At 41.9% G+C, this 21,900-nt stretch overlaps 1 protein-coding gene across 1 annotated transcript; it reads right to left on the bottom strand.

Annotated features, from left to right (window-relative positions):
• Positions 1–10,284: 10,284 nt before the first annotated feature.
• Positions 10,285–15,380, bottom strand: SOX14 (SRY-box transcription factor 14). The gene is made up of 2 exons (XM_007493921.2): positions 15,318–15,380; positions 10,285–12,019 (listed from the first exon to the last, which is right to left on the bottom strand). The coding sequence occupies exon 2, from the start codon at positions 12,006–12,008 to the stop codon at positions 11,286–11,288; it is 723 nt and encodes a 240-aa protein (XP_007493983.1). The 5' UTR covers positions 12,009–12,019; positions 15,318–15,380; the 3' UTR covers positions 10,285–11,285.
• Between the last annotated feature and the right edge of the window lie 6,520 nt (positions 15,381–21,900).

Raw genomic sequence — 21,900 nt, 5'->3', positions numbered from 1 at the left:
GGAGACCTATTAAACTACAGTTAACCTATAAACAAAGTGTTAGTACTACAGCACTGGAAAGAGAATTCATTTTATTTCTGACAATGCTGGGTTACTTTTGGGTCCAAGTGTAATATGGGCATGCATTTCTGACTCCATGAAAGCATCACAATACTATTCTATACTCTGATATATTCAAAAAGAGAGAAAAGTTAACTCACCTAGTCAAGCAGATACTCCAAAGTTTTCCAGATCTCCCTAGGGTTGGTTGGTTGGTTGTTTTTGTATCACTTGTGGGATTAAAAAAATGCAAACATCTCACTTCTAGAAGTTACAATTACAGGAAACCTTGCAAAGCACCCAAGCAGGAAGAGACAATAGTAAGAACTTCTGCATCATCTTAAAGGTGTAATGACACCTAGCTGATTGAAGTGTAATGACTGTTACCAAAAATCATCCTAAAGAATCAGAGGTGAAGCGTTTAATGGGTGACATTGTTTGAAATGTATCACTGGCCAAATTGTATCCCTGTGCCTTCTGCATCAGACTCATTTAGAAATATGACTAGAAATTAACCCATTAAGAAAATATTATCCACTTGAGGATGAAACCAAAACCAAGAGGAATCATACATGGTGAAAAATTTAACCTATAAATTAAAATAGGACCTAAGAAGAAAAAATCTTCTGATTTGCCAGCAATGTTCACATCTGGAAAAAAAAACAAAAGGATTATTTTCGGCCAAGCAAAATTTCTTCCTGTAAGAATGCATTGCTAATTTATCATAATTCTTCATTGTTTTATTAATAAGGAATGACTGTAACTTGGTTATTGTTCATTTGTTTGGGTGTGGTTTCAAAATTCCGAATACCCATTTTGGTTTCAATGGCTCCATTTCTGTATATGTTATTGAAAATGTGGGCAGTGTCCCTGTTTTGGCCTGGCTCAGTTCTTTCCCAGATGAAGATGGAGAAGGTCTCTTGTTAGTGACTACTCATGCTATACTAGTAAAGTACAGCACATTGTTAAGTGATCTTCACAACCACTTTAAAGCCAATAATTCCAGCTGCTTCTTTAGTTACTTTTCTCAATTGATGCAAAGTTTTTCATGTAATGGTTTTAATCAGGTAATATTAAAATTCACAGCTTTAAAAGGAGGAACGTCATTTCCAAATATAAACTCAAGAATTTGTAGACACTGCAACACAGTAACTTGTCTGTTTAAGGAAATGATATATTACTAGTCCATTTAGCTGCCTTGTGCATAAACCATTCATCCATCCTCCTTTTAGAAAAAAAAGGTTTTTAACTCAATAGACTTTTCATTGCACACCTTGAATAGAAGAATATATACGTATGTATACATACACATATTTTGTGGTTTTAACTTTAAAATAGGTGAGCAACCAACCAAACTGTAGCAAGAATTTTAGAGTGTAACACTTGAAATTTTGCTTTTAAAAATCATAATGTTTAATTCTCAGAACAACAAAAAAAGTCCTCTCTTTACCTACCTCATCTCAATCTCATATTATTTTAAAGAAAGGAAACTTCATTCCATATTCTAGAAAAGTATATTGGTAGGGTAAGGTTTAACAGAGCCAGAGAGAATGTGCAAGGAGTGAGAAAGTGAATTGATGGATGGATGGTTAAATGAATATAAATGAACTGACACCTTTACAGGAAAATAACATTTCTTTTCTTTTTTTATTCTATAGATCAGTGGGTTTTGTATCTGTAATTCTTTCATATCAGCAAAGAGGAAATAAACTCTCATGTAAATCATTTTCCCCCCATCTGGAAGCATATTAAAACCATGCAGTTTTTTTTTTTCTTTTAAGCAGAGTCTTTTTTCCCTATTTGCTTATCAGTTCATCCACCATTACATTTTAAATGAAATTGCAAGACCCTCCTCCCTCCCCCAAATTCCAGCCTGATGTAGAAAAGTGGGAAGCAGACTTTTCCTGCTTTAGAATAGTGACCTAGATTCAATTACAGATAGACCCAGAAGAGAGAAATGACACCTCACAATTTTCTTAGAGGTCTTGAAAAATTAGAAATCCCAAAACAATACCTAATAGAAAAGGATCTGTTTATTTTTCCATCCTTCTGCCTTACCCTTTCTCTCCCTAAATTACATTTCTTTGGCCTATTTAATTGTTCCTGATATACCATCACAATAGCTTTCCCAAGGGATTTTTGGAATCATTTTTAAAAAAACCCTTAATTTTCCAAGAAATTACTCTCAGAGTTTTAGCTTTTGTGAGAAGGTATATATCTTTTGTGTTATACACAGCCTAGATGAAACCAGTAGTCTAATTCCAGACAATATAAAATGTAAATGAAAAACCCCCACATCTTTCATAGTGTCACAGCAAAAAATAATATATCAAACTAATTACATTATAAAAGCACCTATTACAATTATGATGTGGTCAAATAAAGCATTGAACAGGCCAGTATATTTTACTATGTTTTCCCAATTACTCTGAAATATTTAATCAAAAGAAATGGGAAGAGGGGAGAATCCTCTGATACTTGCCTATTGACTTTTATCACTAAATTAAGCATATAAATGACCTGAAAGGATGGCTTGCTGTATTAAATTAAAAAGAAGAAGAAGACAATTATTCTCTCTTCTTTTCCCCTCCCTTTCTGATCTCAGCCTGAAAGGAGTCTCAGCGAGATAAGAAAGATGGGATTCAGTTCTGGTGCAGCTCTACCGGCTGTCCTGCTTATATGAATTCAACTAGGAAACAGTAGCAGTCAACTGCCTTTCTCTGTACTATTTCCATTTTGTCTTAACTGACCAACCTCCCTCAAACTTCAGCTACCTTTCTGTCTTCTCCAATATCCCAAATCAGAGCTTTGATGTTTGGGACGTTTTTGAACACTGTAAGTGAGAGAGAGGCAGGATGCAACCCAGGCTGGTCCGAATATATTTAACCCTTTCTGATAACCTCGGAAAGAGTCCAGCGTACAAAGAAGGCACAGATGGGCATGCGTTTCCGTGGCTCTTCGGAATCATAAAGCGTTGACTTTTTGCTAGATCGAGCTGGAGAATCATCGTACATAATGCAGGCTATAGCTGTTTCAACTTTATCCGGAGGCAAAAGGGAAATACAACACAGGCTCTGGGCGATTTTTATGTTGTAAGGGGCTTCTGGGTGGGTGCTTATGGGGACTCCCAGCGGGAATTGGATCAGGGTAATTCGTTGTCCTCTCTACCAAGTGCAGGAGTGGGGGGTGGGGGGGGGTGAGAGAATGCCCCTCCTTTATTGGAGGAAAAAAGTCTCTACTCTGCTGGCTAGTAAAGAAGTCAGTTAAGGAAGCGAAGTACGGGAACTGGTGGTTCTATTTCAAAGTGAAAATCTCCAAGCTTTGGGAACCGATATTCAAAAAATATATATAATCTTCATATGCAGTTCAATGGAGGATCCTTATAATTTACAGCACTAGATAAGGCTAGAGGATGTAATAAAAAAAAATTCTGAAGCAATCCTCCACCCCCTCTACTCGTATCTCTCTCCCCCCCCCCCCACCCCACCTCAACCTCCTATATTGAATTGCACCTTGGGCAACGGTGCAGAATCCAGAATCTTAACTTCTCTCAACATATGTTTCTAGTAGATAAGTAAACAATCTGGACGTGAAATGAAAATTTTAATTAATGCAGTAATGCTATTACACCTCAAGTGTGCAAATCCCATTGACTTGCCCTGCGACAACTGGGGGGGGGGGGGAGCAGAGGGGAAAAGCGGACAAGCAACCACCACAAATTCTAATCTGCGCTTGCTTTTCACCCAGTCCCAATTGTTTTCATAGTTTGCTTCCTTTGAATTAATCTCATCTTATATTTCAATAATTACCAGCTACTCATCTCCCCTTTCTCATACACTCAAAGGCTGACTCCCTCTTCTCCCCCTCCCCCTTTTCCTTCTCTCTCCTTTTCCTTTTATTAAAAAAAAAATACAACAGTCTCATTTTTTAGGTTGACATCGACCTATATTTAATTTCTTAGTTGTTTGGGGTTTTTTGTCCTTGTACAAATGTGAGAGTTGTTGTTGGAATGCGATAGCTTGAGATGCAGCGCGTTATTTCTTGTTTAACCATTCAGATGTGGTATGTTCAGCAACAGCGAAGTATTTAGTTATGTGCCCTAATAAAAACACTTTTGAACAGGCTTAAATTCTTTCATGTTTCTCAGTTTAACCAGAAGTGAAGGCAGGGGAATGATGGTAAATCAAAATTAAGAACCAAGAGAGAGAAGGAGGTTAAGGGAGGAGGTGAGGAGAGAATTGAGACACAGATAGAATAGGGGAGTTCTAAAGCATCTTTTTTGTCTGCATCGGAACTTACTAAGATCGCACTTCCAGTTGGTTCAACGGAGACATCTAACTCTTACTCGGAGCTAGAGTCCTTTTTCATATTCTCTTCTCTTCTTTTAGAGTATCTGATTCCTTGCTTTCTTCAGGAACTTTTACTTCTCCCCAGTGTTTACCTCTTCCTCCTCCGCTTTCCGCTCCCACAATCTTTGTCTATCTTTCTTTCTATCTTCCCCCCTCCCCCTCTCCTGGGAGTACTCATCCCACCAGTTCATTTATTCTGTTCATCTCCAGGTTTTTTTTCTCGAGTGACTCTAACTCTTCCAAACAAACATAGGGTCTATAAAACCAATCGCCACACCCTTTCCTTATCTCCCACACCCACCTCCAGCCCAATTCCCAGTTTGGGTCTTTTATAGTACCCTCCCTTCCCCCTTGGCTATTTCCAGGTGGAAGAGGAGGTTGTCCTGGATTGCTTTTCGCATCTGCTGGATGTAAAAGTTCCTGAATTGACATTAATTTTTCTGCCACCCAGACCCCACCTCTGAAGGTTCACTGGAGTCAATTCCACTCCGCTTTAAGAAGAGGAGATAAAACAAACAAACAAACAAAAAAAAAACCTCTCCCTTTTCTTTCTGCCTCCAGCTATGGGCATCATTTTAAACTTCTAACTTTCAAATTTACCCTAGATCCAGCTCCTTGGCTTTGTTGTCTTGAAAGGAAAGAATGAAGTTGGAGCGGGGATGGGAGGAGGCATGGAACCCAGAGCCGGGTGGAAAGAGACCAGGAGAAGCCACTATGAAAATGGTAAGAAAGATGGCAAACAGTCCAAATGGAGGCAAGCCTATCTCTTTCTGGAACTGGGAAAAGTTCTGGGAAAAGTCTCTTCTGGAAGTTCGATCAGTTGTTTGTGGAGAGTTCGAGATGTCTTTCGCTAGGCTACCTGCCATCTCTAAAGAGGCTGCAAAGGGAAGGAAAGTGGAGGAGAGGTGAAAGTGGCCCGGAGATTTCCTCTTTTATTCTCTCTTTCAACTTGATTGCTGGCGGACCTACTTACCTGCCCACAGGAACACTAGACCTTTGAAGTTGTATCTACTAACCAACCAGGTTGCCAGATCTCTACCTATTTGGGCAATGGCAACCCGAGTGGAACTCACTGTCTACAAAGAGGCTGGCTCCACGCTTCGAAGGAACAGCTGATTTGGGGATTTGCTCCTAGTTTTGTTGTGTTTTTTAATTATTCAATATTTTGAAAACGGAGAGAAAAATGTTTCTGACCATAAGCTGTTTTATTTGCTTATTTTCCCAAACGAGCAACTAAGGACAGTGGAAAGATGAAATAAACCCCGGAAAAATCATATAGCTATTTACTTGAAATCCCAAAAAAGGTCTCTGACAAGACTATGTTCCAATTTCAGGAAGAAAGCCCTCAATATATGTGTTTTTCTCTTGGCGGAACTGGACCCTGATTATCAGTAACAAAAAGCTAATGGGGAGAAAGCTGTTTATAACTTCGGGAACATTTAAATACGGTCTTGAATAAAACTGATAGAATTGATAATGCCACTTATATTCTTTTTAAAGGCTTGTTCTCCCTTTCACTCTCCGTTTTCCAGCTCTCCCTCCCAGAGCAAATAGTGAGATTAAAATTCTCTACTTTTATGAATTACTTGATATTCACATTCAAATCAGCAAAAATTCTTTCACCAAGGGAACAAGAATGACAAAGCTGAAAAGTGAACTATGAAGGGAAGAGAATGACAATGTTTTCCTAATTCTATTTAGCTGCTGGCTAAAAGGAGAAAGAATGATTTCACTGTTTGCTGCACCAAAGAAAAATCTCTGCTGTCAATGAATTACTTCTTCAGTAGCCTTATACAAGTTTTGTCAAAGAAGAAAGACAGTAGGGATCCACAATCCCCACAGTGAGAAACTGGAATAAAGAATGATATCTAAAGTGACGTTATTCGAGGAGAAGGGAGACCTCCCTGCCTTCATATATTTCCTTCATCTGGCCTGAAATACTTCCTTTCATCGCAATTTCAACAATTACTGTTTCATTTGTGTTAAATGGCTAGCTCTTATTAAATGTAAATTACCCTATGGTTAAGGCACATCTAGTCACTCACCCTTTAGTATGAATTATTCTAAACGCATTGTTTGACTCCCTCTAGAAAACTAACATCAAGGACACTGATCTAATGAGAGTTTTGATGAGGGACTAGTCACAAGAAAAATTCTTGAAGTGTGAAATATCAAAAGGGAAAGCAGTTCGGAATAAAAGGTGCAAAGTTACAGAGGACACTGAAGGCCCTGGGCTACTGGGAGTGAAGGGGCAGGACAGAGGAGATGGGGAAGGAGCGCGAGGGGTGGGGGGGGGGGGGGAGGCGAGGGGAAGGGGCGGAGCGCCAAAGTTCAAAGTTCGGCTACTTCTTGATTTCCCGTGGCATCTAAAAATAATTCAAACAGAAACTCCCCTCCCGCCTCTTCTCCACTTTCCAAGTTCCAAGGAAGTGACCTGGGGATAAAGAGAAAAGAAGCTCTCTTCATTCAACTTCACTGCACTCTTTTCCTTCTAGCAAGAAGACAAAGAGCACATGACCTCTCGACTTTTCTATTTTAAAGCTATTTTAAGCTAAAAAGAGGCAGGATGCTCAAAACCTTTTATTCTACAGGAATGACCCAAAATCTTAGTCGGCAAATCAGAATCATTTCCTCCCAACCTTCTGCTTAGTCTCGCCGCTGGGGAAGGGATGGAGACTTCAATGAACATCGCCTGGGCAAGCGCAAGTGCGCAAGCAAACCCACAACCCACAAGTTACTACTTTCTTGTGGATGAAAGCTAATAGGTCGGAGGCAACTCTTTTCTGCAATGTGGTCTCTGAAAGCGCCAGATTCCAGACTGCAGGCGGGGTTGTTGGTTATCCCTACAGGCATTGTTTAATGATTTTATTGAAAAGAAGAGACAGTTGTGAGAAAACAGGTTTGACAAGGAGCCGCGTTTTCCCCCATCTCGAGGGAATTTCTTTTTTGTCTGTTTCTGACATCAAAGTCAGTAATCGGTTCATTTCAATGTCATGATGATTATTTAATGTATTTATCTGTGCTGAGTAACTTGCTCCGCACACTGGAGGGAGGGCGGGCGGGCAGGCGGGGGACTCAGGGAAAGCAAAGACTGAAATGCCTTAAAAGGTACATGCAGCTATAGTAAGAACAGGTTAAAGGCAGAAGTCAGTAAACGCAGGAGAAAGGAAGAAAAGGAGGAAGGGGGTGGGAATAGAAAGGAAAAAACGATTTGAATAAAATCCCAGTATCCCAGGGATGTTGAACACCCAGCTCTCCATACAGAATATTACTGGATATTGGTGTCAGCATTCAATATTTTTTTTTCTCAGCACTATCTCTCTCTCTCTCTCTCTCTCTCTCTCTCTCTCTCTCTCTCTCTCTCTCTCTCTCTCTCTCTCTCTCTCACACACACACACACACACACACACACACACACACACACACACACACACCAACTCAACTTTGATGCCATTATAACCAAAGTATCCGCCCAGGGAATGAAAAGAGTTTCGAGGTCCGTAGGGAGGGGGTGGGGGTTCTATTGTGCTTAAAGCCAGACTAAGAAGCTTGTCCTCCAGACTCAAGACGATTCTATTGATCCACTGGTCAAATATTAACCACTGGGCCTTGGAATCTTTCCCTGAAAGACTCCCATCCTAGGGCACTCAGCTCCCTTGAGGCTGATACCTCCTGGGTAACACGGTCCTTTAGTTTCCAGTGGATACCAGGTACACACTTCCTCCTGAACCCCAGTGCTCCTCTCCAGCAGGGTCTTCTCTGAGACTGCTTCTCAACTGAGCTCTTCCTGAAGACCGACCCCTGTAAGCCTAATCTAGGGAGATGTTAAGGGACACTGAGCTATGCAGAAGATCAGAGAGGCTGACAGCTACTGTCAGTTGGGGTTAAATCAGAGACCACACTACCTCACCTGAAGTTCCCATTTGCAGGCTTACTTCCATTTCTGCATTTGGGGAGGAAGAGACTTTCCCAGAGTGTCCCAAGTCTCCCTCCCTGATTGCAGCCTCAGTCAAGCCAGTCCCTAATTGTCTTGATTTGTAAGAGGGTTTTTGTGATGCTAAATAAGCGTGGTTCAGCCATTCTACCATCCCCTTTCATACCTCCCCCCCTTACTCGGCCCTTTGTTTACCCTAGCCTGATCTCTCTTTTATTTATCTATCTATTATTTATACGCTTCCCCTCCTATTCAGGCCCCGTGTATGTTAATTGTGTTATACCATTTAATCCTAACATTGGTCTCAAAAGAGCACTTAATGAGAAAAGCATATCCAACACGGATCGCTCTGCTATTCAGCTCAGCCAGATGGACAACTGCTAACTTTTTTTTTTTTAATGAAAATCCCCTTTTAACAAAGGGGTTCCTATGAATAGGCTTCAAATAGTACCTCAAACATTGCTAATTGTTTTTAGGACAATATGCTAATCCACTAGTTTTGACTTCAAATTCGGTTTATAATTCCTCCCTCTCCAATCCACCTCCAGATATCAACCCCCTTGGAAACACACACATAACATAACAACAACACAAAGAAAAAACCTAAACAAGAACCCCCACCCCCATCACCAAACACACACACACACACACACACACACACACACACACACACACACACACACACACACACTTTCTTCCTTCTCTCCTGGCTTTCCTAGATTAAATGCCATGCAAAAGACTTACATCCTGGTTGGGGGTGGGGGGTGGGATTGATAATGTTGCTACAGTTATGGTGATGGAAAAGCCTAGGAGTGTGTGTGGAGCAAAAGGAGGTTCAGGTTCCTGTTTAAGTAGACCGGAAGGTAGGGATGTGGAATCATCCCCCTTTCCTCTAAATATTGCTAGAAAACAGTCACCTTGGGATAAAGACCCAAGGGGAAATAAAAAGCATTTGCACAGAAACTGCTTCAATCTCTCTCTCTCTCTCTCTCTCTCTCTCTCTCTCTCTCTCTCTCTCTCTCTCTCTCTCTCTCTCTCCATCCTTCCTTCCTTTTTCCTTCTTTTTTTCCCTTCCTTCCTTTTTTCCTTCTTTTTTCTTTCCTTCCTTCCTTCCTTCCTTCCTTCCTTCCTTCCTTCCTTCCTTCCTTCCTTCCTTCCTTCCTTCCTTCCTTCCTTCCTTCCTTCCTTCCTTCCTTCCTTCCTTCCTTCCTTCCTTCCTTCCTTCCTTGTCTTTGCTTTTTTTTACACTCAAGAACTTCTTAGGTTGTCTCCCTAAAGGACATGCCACATGATTCTGTAAAGATGGTATCAGGCCATTGGTGGGGTCCATCAGACTTTTTACTCAGATGCTCAAGACAAGTGAAAATTCCAAGGAAGAAGAGTCATGGTGAAATTTTTAAATGGTACAGAAAGTTCTTTAATCCTTTTCTTTTGCCATGCACATTAAACTTAAATCCCACTGTCACTGAAAAGATGCCAGGAATATTTTCCCCCCAGAAGTGTGTTTTTCTTCTACTTTCCCCATTGATTTATTGTGGCAACCAACTCTTGACTTTGACTTTTTAAAAATATATACACATCCCTTGACCAGAGCTTTAGAACCACTCTTAGGTAAAGCCCATCCCAGATGCATATAGGGAAGAGCAGAGATCTTTTTCTACCATGACCATGAAAGAGAAGACAATTCCAAATGTATAGGGAGTCCCTATGAGAAAGAAAAACAAAACAAAACAAAAACTATAATGTTTGATACTTGCTACCTTTCTTTCCACTAAGTTTATAAACATGTGAATACACTTTCCATATATAGACATATACATAGAGAGATTATCTAAGATACTAGACCTGAGCATCCCTCAGTCTAAATCTACTTAGTCTCTAAATTTTAGACTCTAAGGTTGTGGAGGACAGGGAGGGTCTGGGCAAACACTACATCTCAGACTGTATGAACACCACAGGTTATTTTTTGAGGACAGATTGTCTTTATTCAAAATGTCTTTGTTCAACAAATGAACAGAGTAACGAGGTAAAATCCTTCTGGGTACATTTTCTTTTCCAAGACATCGTCAAAAACATATTTCAATGACCACTTAGGATTTTTTTTTTTGCTTTTAAAAAAATCTTTATGATTCTACATCCTGACTTCATAACCCAACGTTCTGTCTAAAGTAAACTTAGGTCTAGCTGCACTGGTTCACACAAATTTAAAGACTATGTGGGTTCTTTTAATTTTCATTTAAAGAAGCAAACACTATCATATCATGGTTTGAAATAGAAATATTTCCTTCTTGTGTAGTTTTAAACTTTTAAGCCGTTTAAAATTCTGACATGGAAAGCAAATGGCGCCTAGTCCTGTCTGATGGCAAACACAGCTATGACACGGCTAATTTCTGTCTTTAGTGTGCAAAAGAAAAAAAAAATATATGTATATTTCTATATATATAATACCAGGGCCTGGAAGATTAAAGTCCAAAGCACATCCGAGAATATAGAAGAGAACATAAATAAAAGCGAAATTGCCTACTCTTTTGTCCAAAGGGGGTCCAGTCAAAGGTTTGTTTTTGTTTGTTTGGGGGTTGGGGGTGCGTGGTTGTCAAAACACTTTCAAGTTTCTGGCACCTGTCTGAGCCTTGAATCTTGGGAGGAATCCCTCCCCCCCCCTTTCCCTTCCTCCTTTCACACTCAGGTGAAGAAAGAAAAAGTTGTAAGGGGGGGCCCGGCTGGTGTTTGGATCCGCCAAATTTCTGTGGTTACAGAGGAGTCCTCGCCCTTGAAACAGAGTTGGCAGCGGGCGCCAGTGGCTCAGGTGGACTGGAAGGGCAAGGGGGCATAGGGCGGATAATACATGCAACCCCCAGCCACCCCATCCCTGCCCCCGAATCCCAAAGTGGTCCGACTGCTTTTCGGCAGGGATAGGTCCGGGGAGGGGGACGAAGATGGGAGCAGGGTGGGGATCAAGGGGGTTACATAGCCGTTGCGTGGGCTGAAGAATAAGGGTCTATTCCAGTCTTGGTCATGCCGGGAAAGAGGATGTAGGCAACAGGGGGCTGCAAACTGGACGCCGACCAGGCAGTACAGTTACAGGGCACCACATAGCCCGGGTTGGTAGGGGACGGGTGGGTATGGGTGTGCTGGCTGGGGCAGCTGAGACTGCCAAAAGCCCCATTTTGGTAGCCCAAGGTGGACGCGTACGGCAGCGTGCTGGTCGCCAAGGTGTGAGGGACCTCAGTCATCTTCTGGATGGCGCTGGAACTAAACTGACTGGGGTCCAGGAGGGAGTAAGGTGCCGAAGTGGGGGGCAGGAACGCCCTGGCTTTCTCGGGAGAGCCGAGGAGACTGTCCGTGGTCCCCACGGGCAGGCCGGCTGCCTTGAGGGGATCAGTTTCTCCGAGGTAAGGTAAAGGGAAGACGTACCTGTCCTTCTTGAGCAGGTTCTTGGGTTTACGTCGCGGCCGATACTTGTAGTCCGGGTGTTCCTTCATGTGCTGAGCGCGAAGCCTCTTGGCCTCGTCAATGTAGGGGCGCTTCTCCGCTTCTGAGAGCAGTTTCCACTCGGCCCCTAGACGTTTGCTGATCTCCGAGTTGTGCATCTTAGGGTTCTCCTGGGCCATCTTCCGTCTTTGGCCCCGGGACCATACCATGAATGCATTCATGGGTCTCTTGATATGGTCGGTGGGTTTAGACATGGTCCCGTAGGCTGGGGAAAAGGGGAAATAGGAGTTTCTTGAGTGATCAGAAATAGTCTCTCAGTCTTTCTCTCCTCTCACTCTCTTCCTCTCTCTCCTTTCTCCTAACGTCCTCTTGCCTTCTTGAATCGAGGGAGGGGGAGGGGGGTCAAAGGAAGCCCCCAAAATACTCCCCCAAAATGCTCAGCTAATCATACCAGTTCTTCAGCAAATCCAGTCCTTTCAGAAGCGTCCTTCTCTGGGGGTGGGGGTAGGGATGGGAGGCCGGGTGGGGGGTGGAAGAGGGAGGAGAATGTAAACAGAGTGTGAAGAGAGGGGTGAGGGGGAAAAAAGCAAAAAGATCCAGAAGTATTTGAGGTCTCAGTGATTAAGCTTTCAAGTATTTGTATATGTGAGCCTGAGGAAGCTCCCCTTCTCTCTCTTTTCTTTCTTTCTTTTTTCTTTTCTTTTCTTTTCCTGGAGATGTCTAGCCTTGCAAAGCACCTGGCTGAGAATGAGGGAAGTCTGATGAATACGAGCCAAAAGCGGTGAAGTTCAAAGGCGAGGTTGCTTGGGACTGCACGCAATCTGACATAATCGTGGGGCGTTGACTCCCTAACCTGAACACCCAATCAGCATGAGAGAGGCAGAGAGAGAATACCTTAAAAGAAAGAATATAGGAGAAAAGCGAGAAGCAGAGGGAGGGAGGAGGAATGAGGATGGGCAAAAGACAGAGGAGGGGGGGGGGAGAGAGAGAGAGAGAGAGGGAGGGAGAGAGAGAGAGAGAGAGAGAGAGAGAGAGAGAGAGAGAGAGAGAGAGAGAGAGAGAGAGAGAGAGAGAGAGAGAGAGAGAGAGAGAATTAAGTACAGAGGATTAAAGGGAAGACTTGGTAGACATTGCACTATTGCGCTATTAGCAGCAAATATGACTCTTCGCGCCTTCTTGCTTTATTTCCAGGGTATAGGGAATAAATACTACTTAAAATACAAAGAATAGGAGGGTGGGACAAAAGCGGGGGAGGAGTAGCAGGAGGTTGATATATGCTTATAAATTGGACAGCATCTCAAATGAAAAGAGCATTCCTCTCACCTCCCTCCTACAACACACACACACACACACACACACACACACACACACACACACACACACACACACCTGTCAACGACCCCTTCTAAGTTAAAATGAGAGTAAGATTTGAAATCAACTTGTTGTAGCTTCTACTCAATCTTAACCCTACAGTCCCCTTCTCCTGTCCCAGTTCCTCATTATTCTTTCCGCACTCCTTTCGCCTCTCCGCGCCACCTGTACCCCCCCCAGCTGAAGAGCTGAGTAGGAACCCAGCAAAAAAGTGGCCCAAATCTCAGAGCTGGGGCACAGGAGATTTCGTTTCCACATAGACACCTGGTGGACCATCAGAAGCCAGATTCAGTGTAAAGCTTAAAAAAAAAAAAGCCCCGAAGCTATGACTATTTGCTAAAGATGAAAACAATCTGTTATTAACTGAGAAGAAGGTTTGACTTTACAATACTAGTTTTCTCCAGCTTGAGTTTTAAAAAAAGAAAACTGGTTTCCCCTCTCTACCCCTTCTAAATTGGAACAAAATATTGAAACCCAACACTACCCTTTGATTAATTTGATGGGGTTTAAGCCAGCAACAGAGAGCCTTTTACCTTCATAATCTTTTCTGAGCAATGGTACTTTGTACTTGGCTTTTATGCCACACAACCCTTCATAAGGTTGCGCTCCTACTGTCAGACGTCTTTGAACCAAAGGGTGACTGTTATTATTATTATTTTTTCAATAGATGGTAATTCTCTGGGTAAAAAGCACTAAATAACCCTGAAGAATCAACCTGCCTGCCTGTTTCCTTTGAATAATTGCCTGCCTAATGTGAAATGCCCTTGGGGAAAATATTTATTAAATGGAAACAATTGTCTTGGGTCCGGTGGGACCTCAGTTGGTTAAGGGTTTACTGGCTTTTTGCACCAGGCTGCTTAAAAAGAGATTGGTCCACCCGCTTCGCATACCTTGGAATGTTTTTCCTTTTGAGAGGTTTTCTTTTTACATTAAAAACCGCATTTAGGGCAACAACGTATAGGGGGAAACTTTGCATTTCCTCCTCTGCCACCAGAAAACCCCGATTCGGAATTTGTCCCGACTTTGAATTAGTAAGGAACGGTCAGTCTCTCGGAAGATGAGGAGACAGTTACACGGATAGAAAGAGTGGATGAGAGATTTCTGTGAGTTTGATGTGTGCTGTAGCAAAATAGGAAATCTCAGACGCGAATAGGGAAGCCTTAAAGACTGTGCAGTGTAGATAAGATGCCCATTTTTGGCTCTATTAGGTAAGGTCTATTTATTTCCCAGGCGCTCTAGCTCAGAGAAGGCATTTTCTGCTCTCGATTCTCTACTTGCCCACACCTAGGCATTTTCTGCTATGCATACATATATACGCCTAGGGAGCAGATGTACAGCCTTTGTATTCCTCTTCACCCACATTATTTCCCCAGATGCCTTAGCTTCCCTTCCCCATCCTTTGCGTTTCCGTGCAATAAGTTCGTTCATTTGGCGTCAGGGCAAAAGGGGAAAGGAGAAATGATTTAAGGTCCATTCACCTGTATAGCTTTCAAAGTGCTTCAGGCACCACCTGCTACTTATGTTGTACTCACGCACTCGGAGGGATGTGAACAGATTATCTGTTATACACAGATATGGTGGGTGAGCTCATTATTCTAGGTGTAATTGGCAAGCTTTAATAAAGGGCAGTGATCCCGCAAATATTGGGAAGAAACAGATTAGTCTCTAATATCGCTTTAAAAATGCTATTCTAGATTAATTTACACACCACAAGAACGGGAGCACTGTGCCACTAAACATTTGCAGCCCTTTATATAGCATCATCAGAAACTCTTCGGGGTGTTGATAGAGATCAATGCTACAAAACCTGTGTGTTAGAGTGCACTTTGCATCCCCACCTACATTTCCCCTCACCCCCACTCCCCCACTCCGCCCCAATCTTGGAGTCCAGTATGCCCTGATTTTATAAGGATTCTGGGGAGGAAGGTACCTTCTCTGGGTGTTTTATTCCCCCCCCCCCCCCTTTGATGCTTTCTCTGACCCTTCGCAGGAGTGAGCTTTTAAGTTACCTCTGAACTCCACCCTTGTGTCTCTGGTGACCTCCATCCTCCCCAAGCTGATAGTGCCAGCTTAATTTTGGTCAAGGAGTTGAAGACACAACCTTTTTGTCACAGATCCTACAGGGAATTAATGATTCCCACACTTTCCAGTGAACTCCTCTACCCCCCTCCCCCTTCCGCAGTGGCACTTACCCCTAGCCAGCGTAGGGTGATGTCACAGTCATTCTTGGATTGGGTCCACTTCAGCTACTCTTTGACAATTAGTTTCAATATCGCAACCAGGGCTGTTCCTGGGAGCGCAGAAGGTCTTGGAGGGAGGAGAATGGGGGTGGGGGGTGGGGGTGGATATGACCGATAAGATTGATTTACGACAGATGCAAGACTGATAACAGCATCCCTATCCGCCGCCTCGCCCCGCCCCACCCCCCACCCCACCAACTCCACTCCCCCGGCCCAGTATAAACTGGCTGTAGTCTTCCTAACGGCAGAGCTCAGTTGCTTCCCTTGGGCGGTTTTCTGGGCTAGGGGAGGGGGGGGCAGGGAGGATGAGACAGGGAGGATGAGACAGGGATGGAGGGGGAGGCAAGGGAAGAGGGAAGGAGGGAAATCCTGAGCGAAGCCTACTGCAACTTTCTTGGTCGCCTTTCCGACCGCCAACCAGCGCGAAGGGGGTCCTGAACGCTAGGAAGAGACTTTACTTCAAGTGAAGCCTTCTCTATTTAGAACCTGTTTCTCTGAGCATTGTCACTTCCACTCTTCTCTCTTGTTTACCCCCATATCCAAGCTTGCGCTCTTCCTCTCTCTTCTGGCCCCATAATGCACCCAACTTTTCCATCTGTGCTCCTGTTTCCCCGTTGCTGTTTTCTGGGATTGGCAGTTACCTAGGAGTAGGGAACGCTTCTCCAGCCCCCAGGAAGTTTGGAGAACAGGTCCCTTCGGCACATTTATACTAACGACCGGAAAACATGCTGCTCCCTCCCACCCCCCCGAACGTAAGTCATCTTGCACTCAATTCTCAAAGGTGTCCTGGGGAAACTGTCTCGGAGTACTTGAGCTCCTTTCGGAGAGTCAGTGCGAATTGTCCAATCCTACCAGACTTTGCTCAGGACCAAAGTCTACTTTGCCTCAGTTGATCCAAACCAAATTAGTACTGGGTCACGGAAGAGTCTCGACATTGGATACTAGTCCCATTTCTGCTCTTTTACTAGAGATGCGACCTTGGGTGAACTCAAACAATCTTTAGCGAACTCAGTTCCTTCACAAATGAAGTGGGGATAACAACGTTGTGGAGACCATATGTGTTCATGAATCTGAAAGTTTTCACCGGCAACAGTCTTGAGCAGGATCTTTGTCATCATTACGCCTGCCAGTGAGTCTTGAAAATCTTGTTCTGATCATTAGCTCTTTCCAATAACAGGACGAATTTTCTTTGTCCCCACTCTCTTCTTGGCCCCCCTCTCCTTTTCCCTCCTCTCCTAGGTTGCTTCAAATGTACTTTTCCCAATCCTCATGTTTAAATTAAAATACACTTACTTTCACAATAATTTTCAAACACTGCAATGTTTCTGATTGGAGCAAGAGCGACATGTAGAATACAGACTAAGAAGCCAATAAGTAAGGAGCCAGTGAAGTGATTTTCTCGTCCCGTTCCTACCCCACCACAGGCGGAAACACCAGCTCCCTGGCTTTTCTAGCTGCTAGAGCTTCACGACACTGTCTGGAGAGCTGTTTTCTCCCACGGCCTAAGGCTGATTTCCTGCTCCCGGACATCTTTCTCAATTGGGAAAGCAATCTCTCGAGGATCTCAACTAAGCAAGGGAAACCGGAGCAGAAAAACAGTCAAGTCCACGAGTGGAAAAGGGGAACCTTAAAGAACGGATACTCGAAACTTCCAAATCTGAAGTCATGACGCCACTTTGGGGCGTCCTAAAGCAAATTCTTAAAGTGATTGAAAAGACTCCCCAGGGGAAAGGAAAGGCTAGGAAAGATTTCTGAACGGTGGGTAGCGAAACACATTCATGCCCTTAGGCTAGAGAATTACAGATGGGAGCAGCCCGGGCAGTGTTTAGGGTTGTATAAACTTTGCCCTCTGGGTAAAGGAGTTGTAGTGGTCCTTTCTCTGGGACTGAACAAATTTCAGAGGGCAGGAAGAGCCAATCGTTTCTCTCTCTTTTCCTTTTCGAGTTCCAGAATCAGACACCCAGAAAGAGACCAGTTAAATCTACAGGAAGTGTGTAAAGGCGATGAGACCCCAGGGGCAAATATTTGGGAAGGGAGGTTAAGAGGCAAAAAGTCTGATCCAATAAGTACCAGAAAACTGCGACTGCTGTCCATGATGCTGTGATGGCAGGAGAAGCTAAAGGGAATTGACCTCTTTTCCTTTCTCAGGTCTCAGATCCCTGCCCGAGTCTTCAATAAATCTTGAGTTTATCAAATCTCTCCACTTAGAAGTCTGTAAAAGTATGGAAGTGGGACCTCCAGAAGTCTGGTTGCTCTAGAAAATGCTAGGCTTAGTCTCTTTCCTGGAACATGTTATGATCATCATCATAGTCATTACCAAAAATTAATAACATTATCAAAAACACAGTCCTGATTGATGTCTATTACTGTTCCCTGGCAAAATTAAGGGTGTTATTAGTAGTAATAACTTTGTTTGATTTATTGATTTATAAACCTTGCCTTCTGTCTTGGAATCAATATTGTGTATTGGTTCCAAGGCAGAAGAGTGCTAAGGGCTAGGCAATGAGGCTTATGTGACTTGCCCATATGGTCACACAGGTAGGAAGTATCTGAGGTTACATTTGAACCCAGAACCTCCTGTCTCTGGGCCTGACTCTCAATTCACAGAGCCACCCAGCTGCCCCAATAATAACTTTTTAATCAAATAATCCTGAATTCCCCTTTCTAAGCAGAGGGAAAATGCATATCCTGCTGACATTTTTGCATTTTCTCTTTTATAGTTATTTAAAGAGAAAATACCCTCAGATCATAAAATCCTATAATGAGAGCTGGAAAGGACCTTAGAGACCATCTTGTTGAATACTCTCATTTTACAGATGAGGAACTCAGGCCAAAAGAAGTTAAATGATTTGCCCTGGGTCACACAGAAGTGACTGAGACTGGATTTGAACCCAGATATTTCCTGCTCTTTGCTCAGTATTTTGTACATTTTGCCCCTCAAATATAAGGTTATAAAATGCTTTCTTTCTTTCTTTCTTTTTTTCACTGCATGCACAGTCCTACTTGCCTCCAATGCTTTTCTTGGTCTACTTGAAGTTTGTTTGGTTTTTTTTTTCTGTACTTTTGTGGTGGTTTTCAGTGTTCCTTTTGTTATTTTGTATATTATGAAACGATTTAAAAACACTATATGCAGCCAAGATAGCACAACAGGGATCTATGGCATCTATTTTGTGAAAAGTCCATCCCAGGACTTGGACTTTGGAGAGTTTTCCCTCTGAGTCAGGTCAATGTTGTTTATAGCTGGATGGGAAAGGATACGAGGGTGCAGTACTTTGTATTTCTTGAATGACACGTCTGTATTAATCTGCTATCTGTTTACCAATAAGGATACTTTCTGATACTTTAAATTGCCTTTACTGTAGTTTTTAGCTTCTTTGGGAAGCAGGAATTCTGTAAGGGGTCAGCAGGACAATGATTTGACACAAGGAGTGGAGAAGCTCAACAACATTTGATTCAGCTATTCCTCCAGAATGATTTGTCATATGAATGTGGGAATGGGAAGGGAAAGCCAAGGGACTCTGTTTTGAAACTTCCTAGCTATACCTGAATGCCAGTCAGCAAACAAAATACAATTCTAGTGATAAGAGATTTTGTGGTTTTGTTGATGAGTGGCCTGCTCTTTGACAAAGGCAAAGGATAACGAGATGCTACCTTAACTGCCCTAGGGTGGTATAAAGAAAAAGGTCACTGACCTTGGTGTCAAGAGGCCTGTCTTAGAATCCTGTCTCAAACACCAGCTATTTGATGAGTGACCAAGCCATTTAACCTCTTTGAATCCATTTCCTTTTATATGCGACCTCTAAATTTCCAGCTATAATCTATGATCCTTCAGTTTTAAAAATTGGTACAATGACTGTAGTAACTATCTCACAGACTTGTTGTGAAATACTCTTTGTGAAAACCTTATGAGACTATATAAGTATGAGATAGTAACATGTTTCTGGGAATTTCCAAATTCCAGTCTAGAAGACTGAGTTATTCTTTCTATTTTTATCAGTGAACTATAGAATGGCAAACTTTACCTTATGATGGGGAGATATGAGGGGGTGGTTTGGAATCACCTAGTTTCCAGTAGGTATGTCCTTAATGTCAACTTCTGCAAGGCCAGATTTTGGGAAAGAATAGCAAGGCTGGCTGTTTTAAGTGACTGAACATTTTCCGCAGAAAAATTCAAGCAGATCCAAGAATAGTGGCGTGTAAGTTTATTTCATATAGTGGAGCCAAAGAATTGTCCACACAGAATACCTTTTTTCTTCAGGTGTAGTTTTTGAATGATCATATGCTTCTTTAATTTTCTTTGTGGTAGCTAGAGCATAGGACTTCAAGTCAGGAAAAATATCATTAAAATTGGTCTTAGGACAATTGCAGTCAGAGCCAAAATACTTGTAAGTGAAGTCAAGATGGAAGAGTAAAGGTAGTATTCAGTAGAACTCTATCAAGATTTCCCTCTAAACAACTTTAAAATAACACTTCAGATCAAATTATGGCATAGTAGAGCCAACAAAAGGTAAGGGTGAAACTTTTTGCTGCCCAATTCAACTTAAGACCTGAGTAGGAGAGGTCTGTGACACTGAAATGGGGTCCCTCTAAAGCCCAACACTGGGAGTAAGTCTCAGAAGCAGCTGTGACAGCTACAATAGCAGTTTCTGGAGCTCTCAATCCAAAGGTAACAACAGGATAAGGTACTGGTCAGAAAAAGGTTACAGGAGACCTAGATCTGACACTGGGAGCAGGATATGAACAACTCTATTGCTCATATGCAGTTTTGGGTCACAGTTCCAGGACTACAAAGGAACACCCTATTGGTTGTAGGGAAACAGGACTCCTCCTTGGATAAAGACCACAAAATAGACCAAGAGAACAGTGACCACATCTCTCCTCAAATCTCACCACTTATGGAAGCAATGAAGACCCCTAGAACTAGTTTGGAAAACAACAGGATTAAAAAAACTAAAGTTTGGAACAGTACCTCCTCACCACAAGGTGAGCAGAGTCCAACTTGAACATGAAGTTCAAAATCAATAAATGAGCAAACAACAACAACAACAACAAAAGAAGTTGACCATAAATATCTTCTGTGGTAACCTGGAAGAAAAAGACAAACTCAGTAGAAGATGACAATGTGAAAAGAGCTACAAGTTAAACATCAAAGAAAAAAAATACAAAGTGGAACAAGATCAACAAGAATTCCTGGAAGAGTTCAAGAAAAAGATGACTGGTAGCACAAAAATGGGGGAAAGAAATGAGTAATGCAAAAAATAATGAAACTAGCATAAAATAACTCAAAAACCAGAATTGACCAAATAATAAAAGGAGGCACAAAAACTTAATAAAGGAAATTACTTTTAAAAAAAGCATATTTGGCCAAATGGAAAGAGAGGTACAAAAATTCTTTGAAGAATATAATAAAAAAAATAGAAATAGACAAGTGGAAGCTAAAGACTCCACAAGTCATCAAGAAACAATAAAAACAAAGTAAAAAGAATGGTAAAAAATAGAAAAGGCAATACATCTCTTTGGAAAAACAATTTACCTGAAAAACTTTGAGAAGAGATAATGTAAGCATTTCTGGATTACTTTAGAGCCATGATAAAAAAATCATAGACATCATCTTTCAAAAAATTATAAAAGAAAACTTCCCTGATATCTCAGAACCAAAGAAACTGAAAGAATGTGCTAAGCAAATAGACCAAGGACAAAATATAGCATGCAGCCAGAAAGAAACAATACAAATACTGTAGAGCCACAGTCTGATAACAGAAGGTGTAGCAGTTTTCACATTAAAGGAGTAGAAGACTTGGGATATAATATTCTATAAGGCAAAGGATCTAGGATTACAACAAAGAATAATCTACCCAGAACCACTGAGTGTAATATTTTGGTGGGGGTTGGGATGGGAATTGTAATTTAATGAAATAGAGAACTTTCAAGCTTTCTTGATGAAAAGTCTAGAAGTGAATAGGAAATATGTCATTCAAACACAAGACTCAACAGAAGCATAAAAAGTCAAATGTGAAAAACAAAACTTGATGAGCTCAATAAGGTTAAATAGTTTACATTTCCAATAAGAAGCTGATGCACGTGACTCTTAAGGACTTTAATATTATTAGTCAGGACAAAAAACTCTGCATGGACAAAGGGCATAGAGTCATTTATGCTATGATGATCTTAAAAAAATGAAGAGGTGGCAAAGAGGAATGCACTGGGAGAAGACAGAATGAAGAAGATGGAAATCTCATATAAAAGAGGTACACAAGGAATAAATTTTAACAGAGAAGGGGGAAATAAGTATGATGAGCAAAGCTTGAACATCACTCTCACCTGAATTAGTTCCAAGAGGGATCAATCTCTCCCTCTTTTTCATATAGATATGAGAAATATATATATATATTTCTATTTCTAGTATATATATATGGATGTATGCACATACACAGTAAGAGGAGAAAGGGATGATAGAAGGAGAGGATGATAAAAAGTAGGGAAGATTAAGGAAGGCAGTTGTCAAAAGCAAAACAGACTTTTGAGGAAGGACAAT

The sequence above is a fragment of the Monodelphis domestica genome, chromosome 4, assembly GCF_027887165.1.
Source record: "Monodelphis domestica isolate mMonDom1 chromosome 4, mMonDom1.pri, whole genome shotgun sequence".
Taxonomy (NCBI): domain Eukaryota; kingdom Metazoa; phylum Chordata; class Mammalia; order Didelphimorphia; family Didelphidae; genus Monodelphis; species Monodelphis domestica.
The sequence above is the reverse complement of the archived record's forward strand: the minus strand, read 5'-3'. Positions and strand labels throughout refer to the sequence as shown.

Excerpts from the sequence above, each read along its gene's own strand:
- SOX14 (XM_007493921.2), bottom strand. The coding sequence starts at position 12,008 with ATGTCTAAACCCACCGACCATATCAAGAGACCCATGAATGCATTCATG.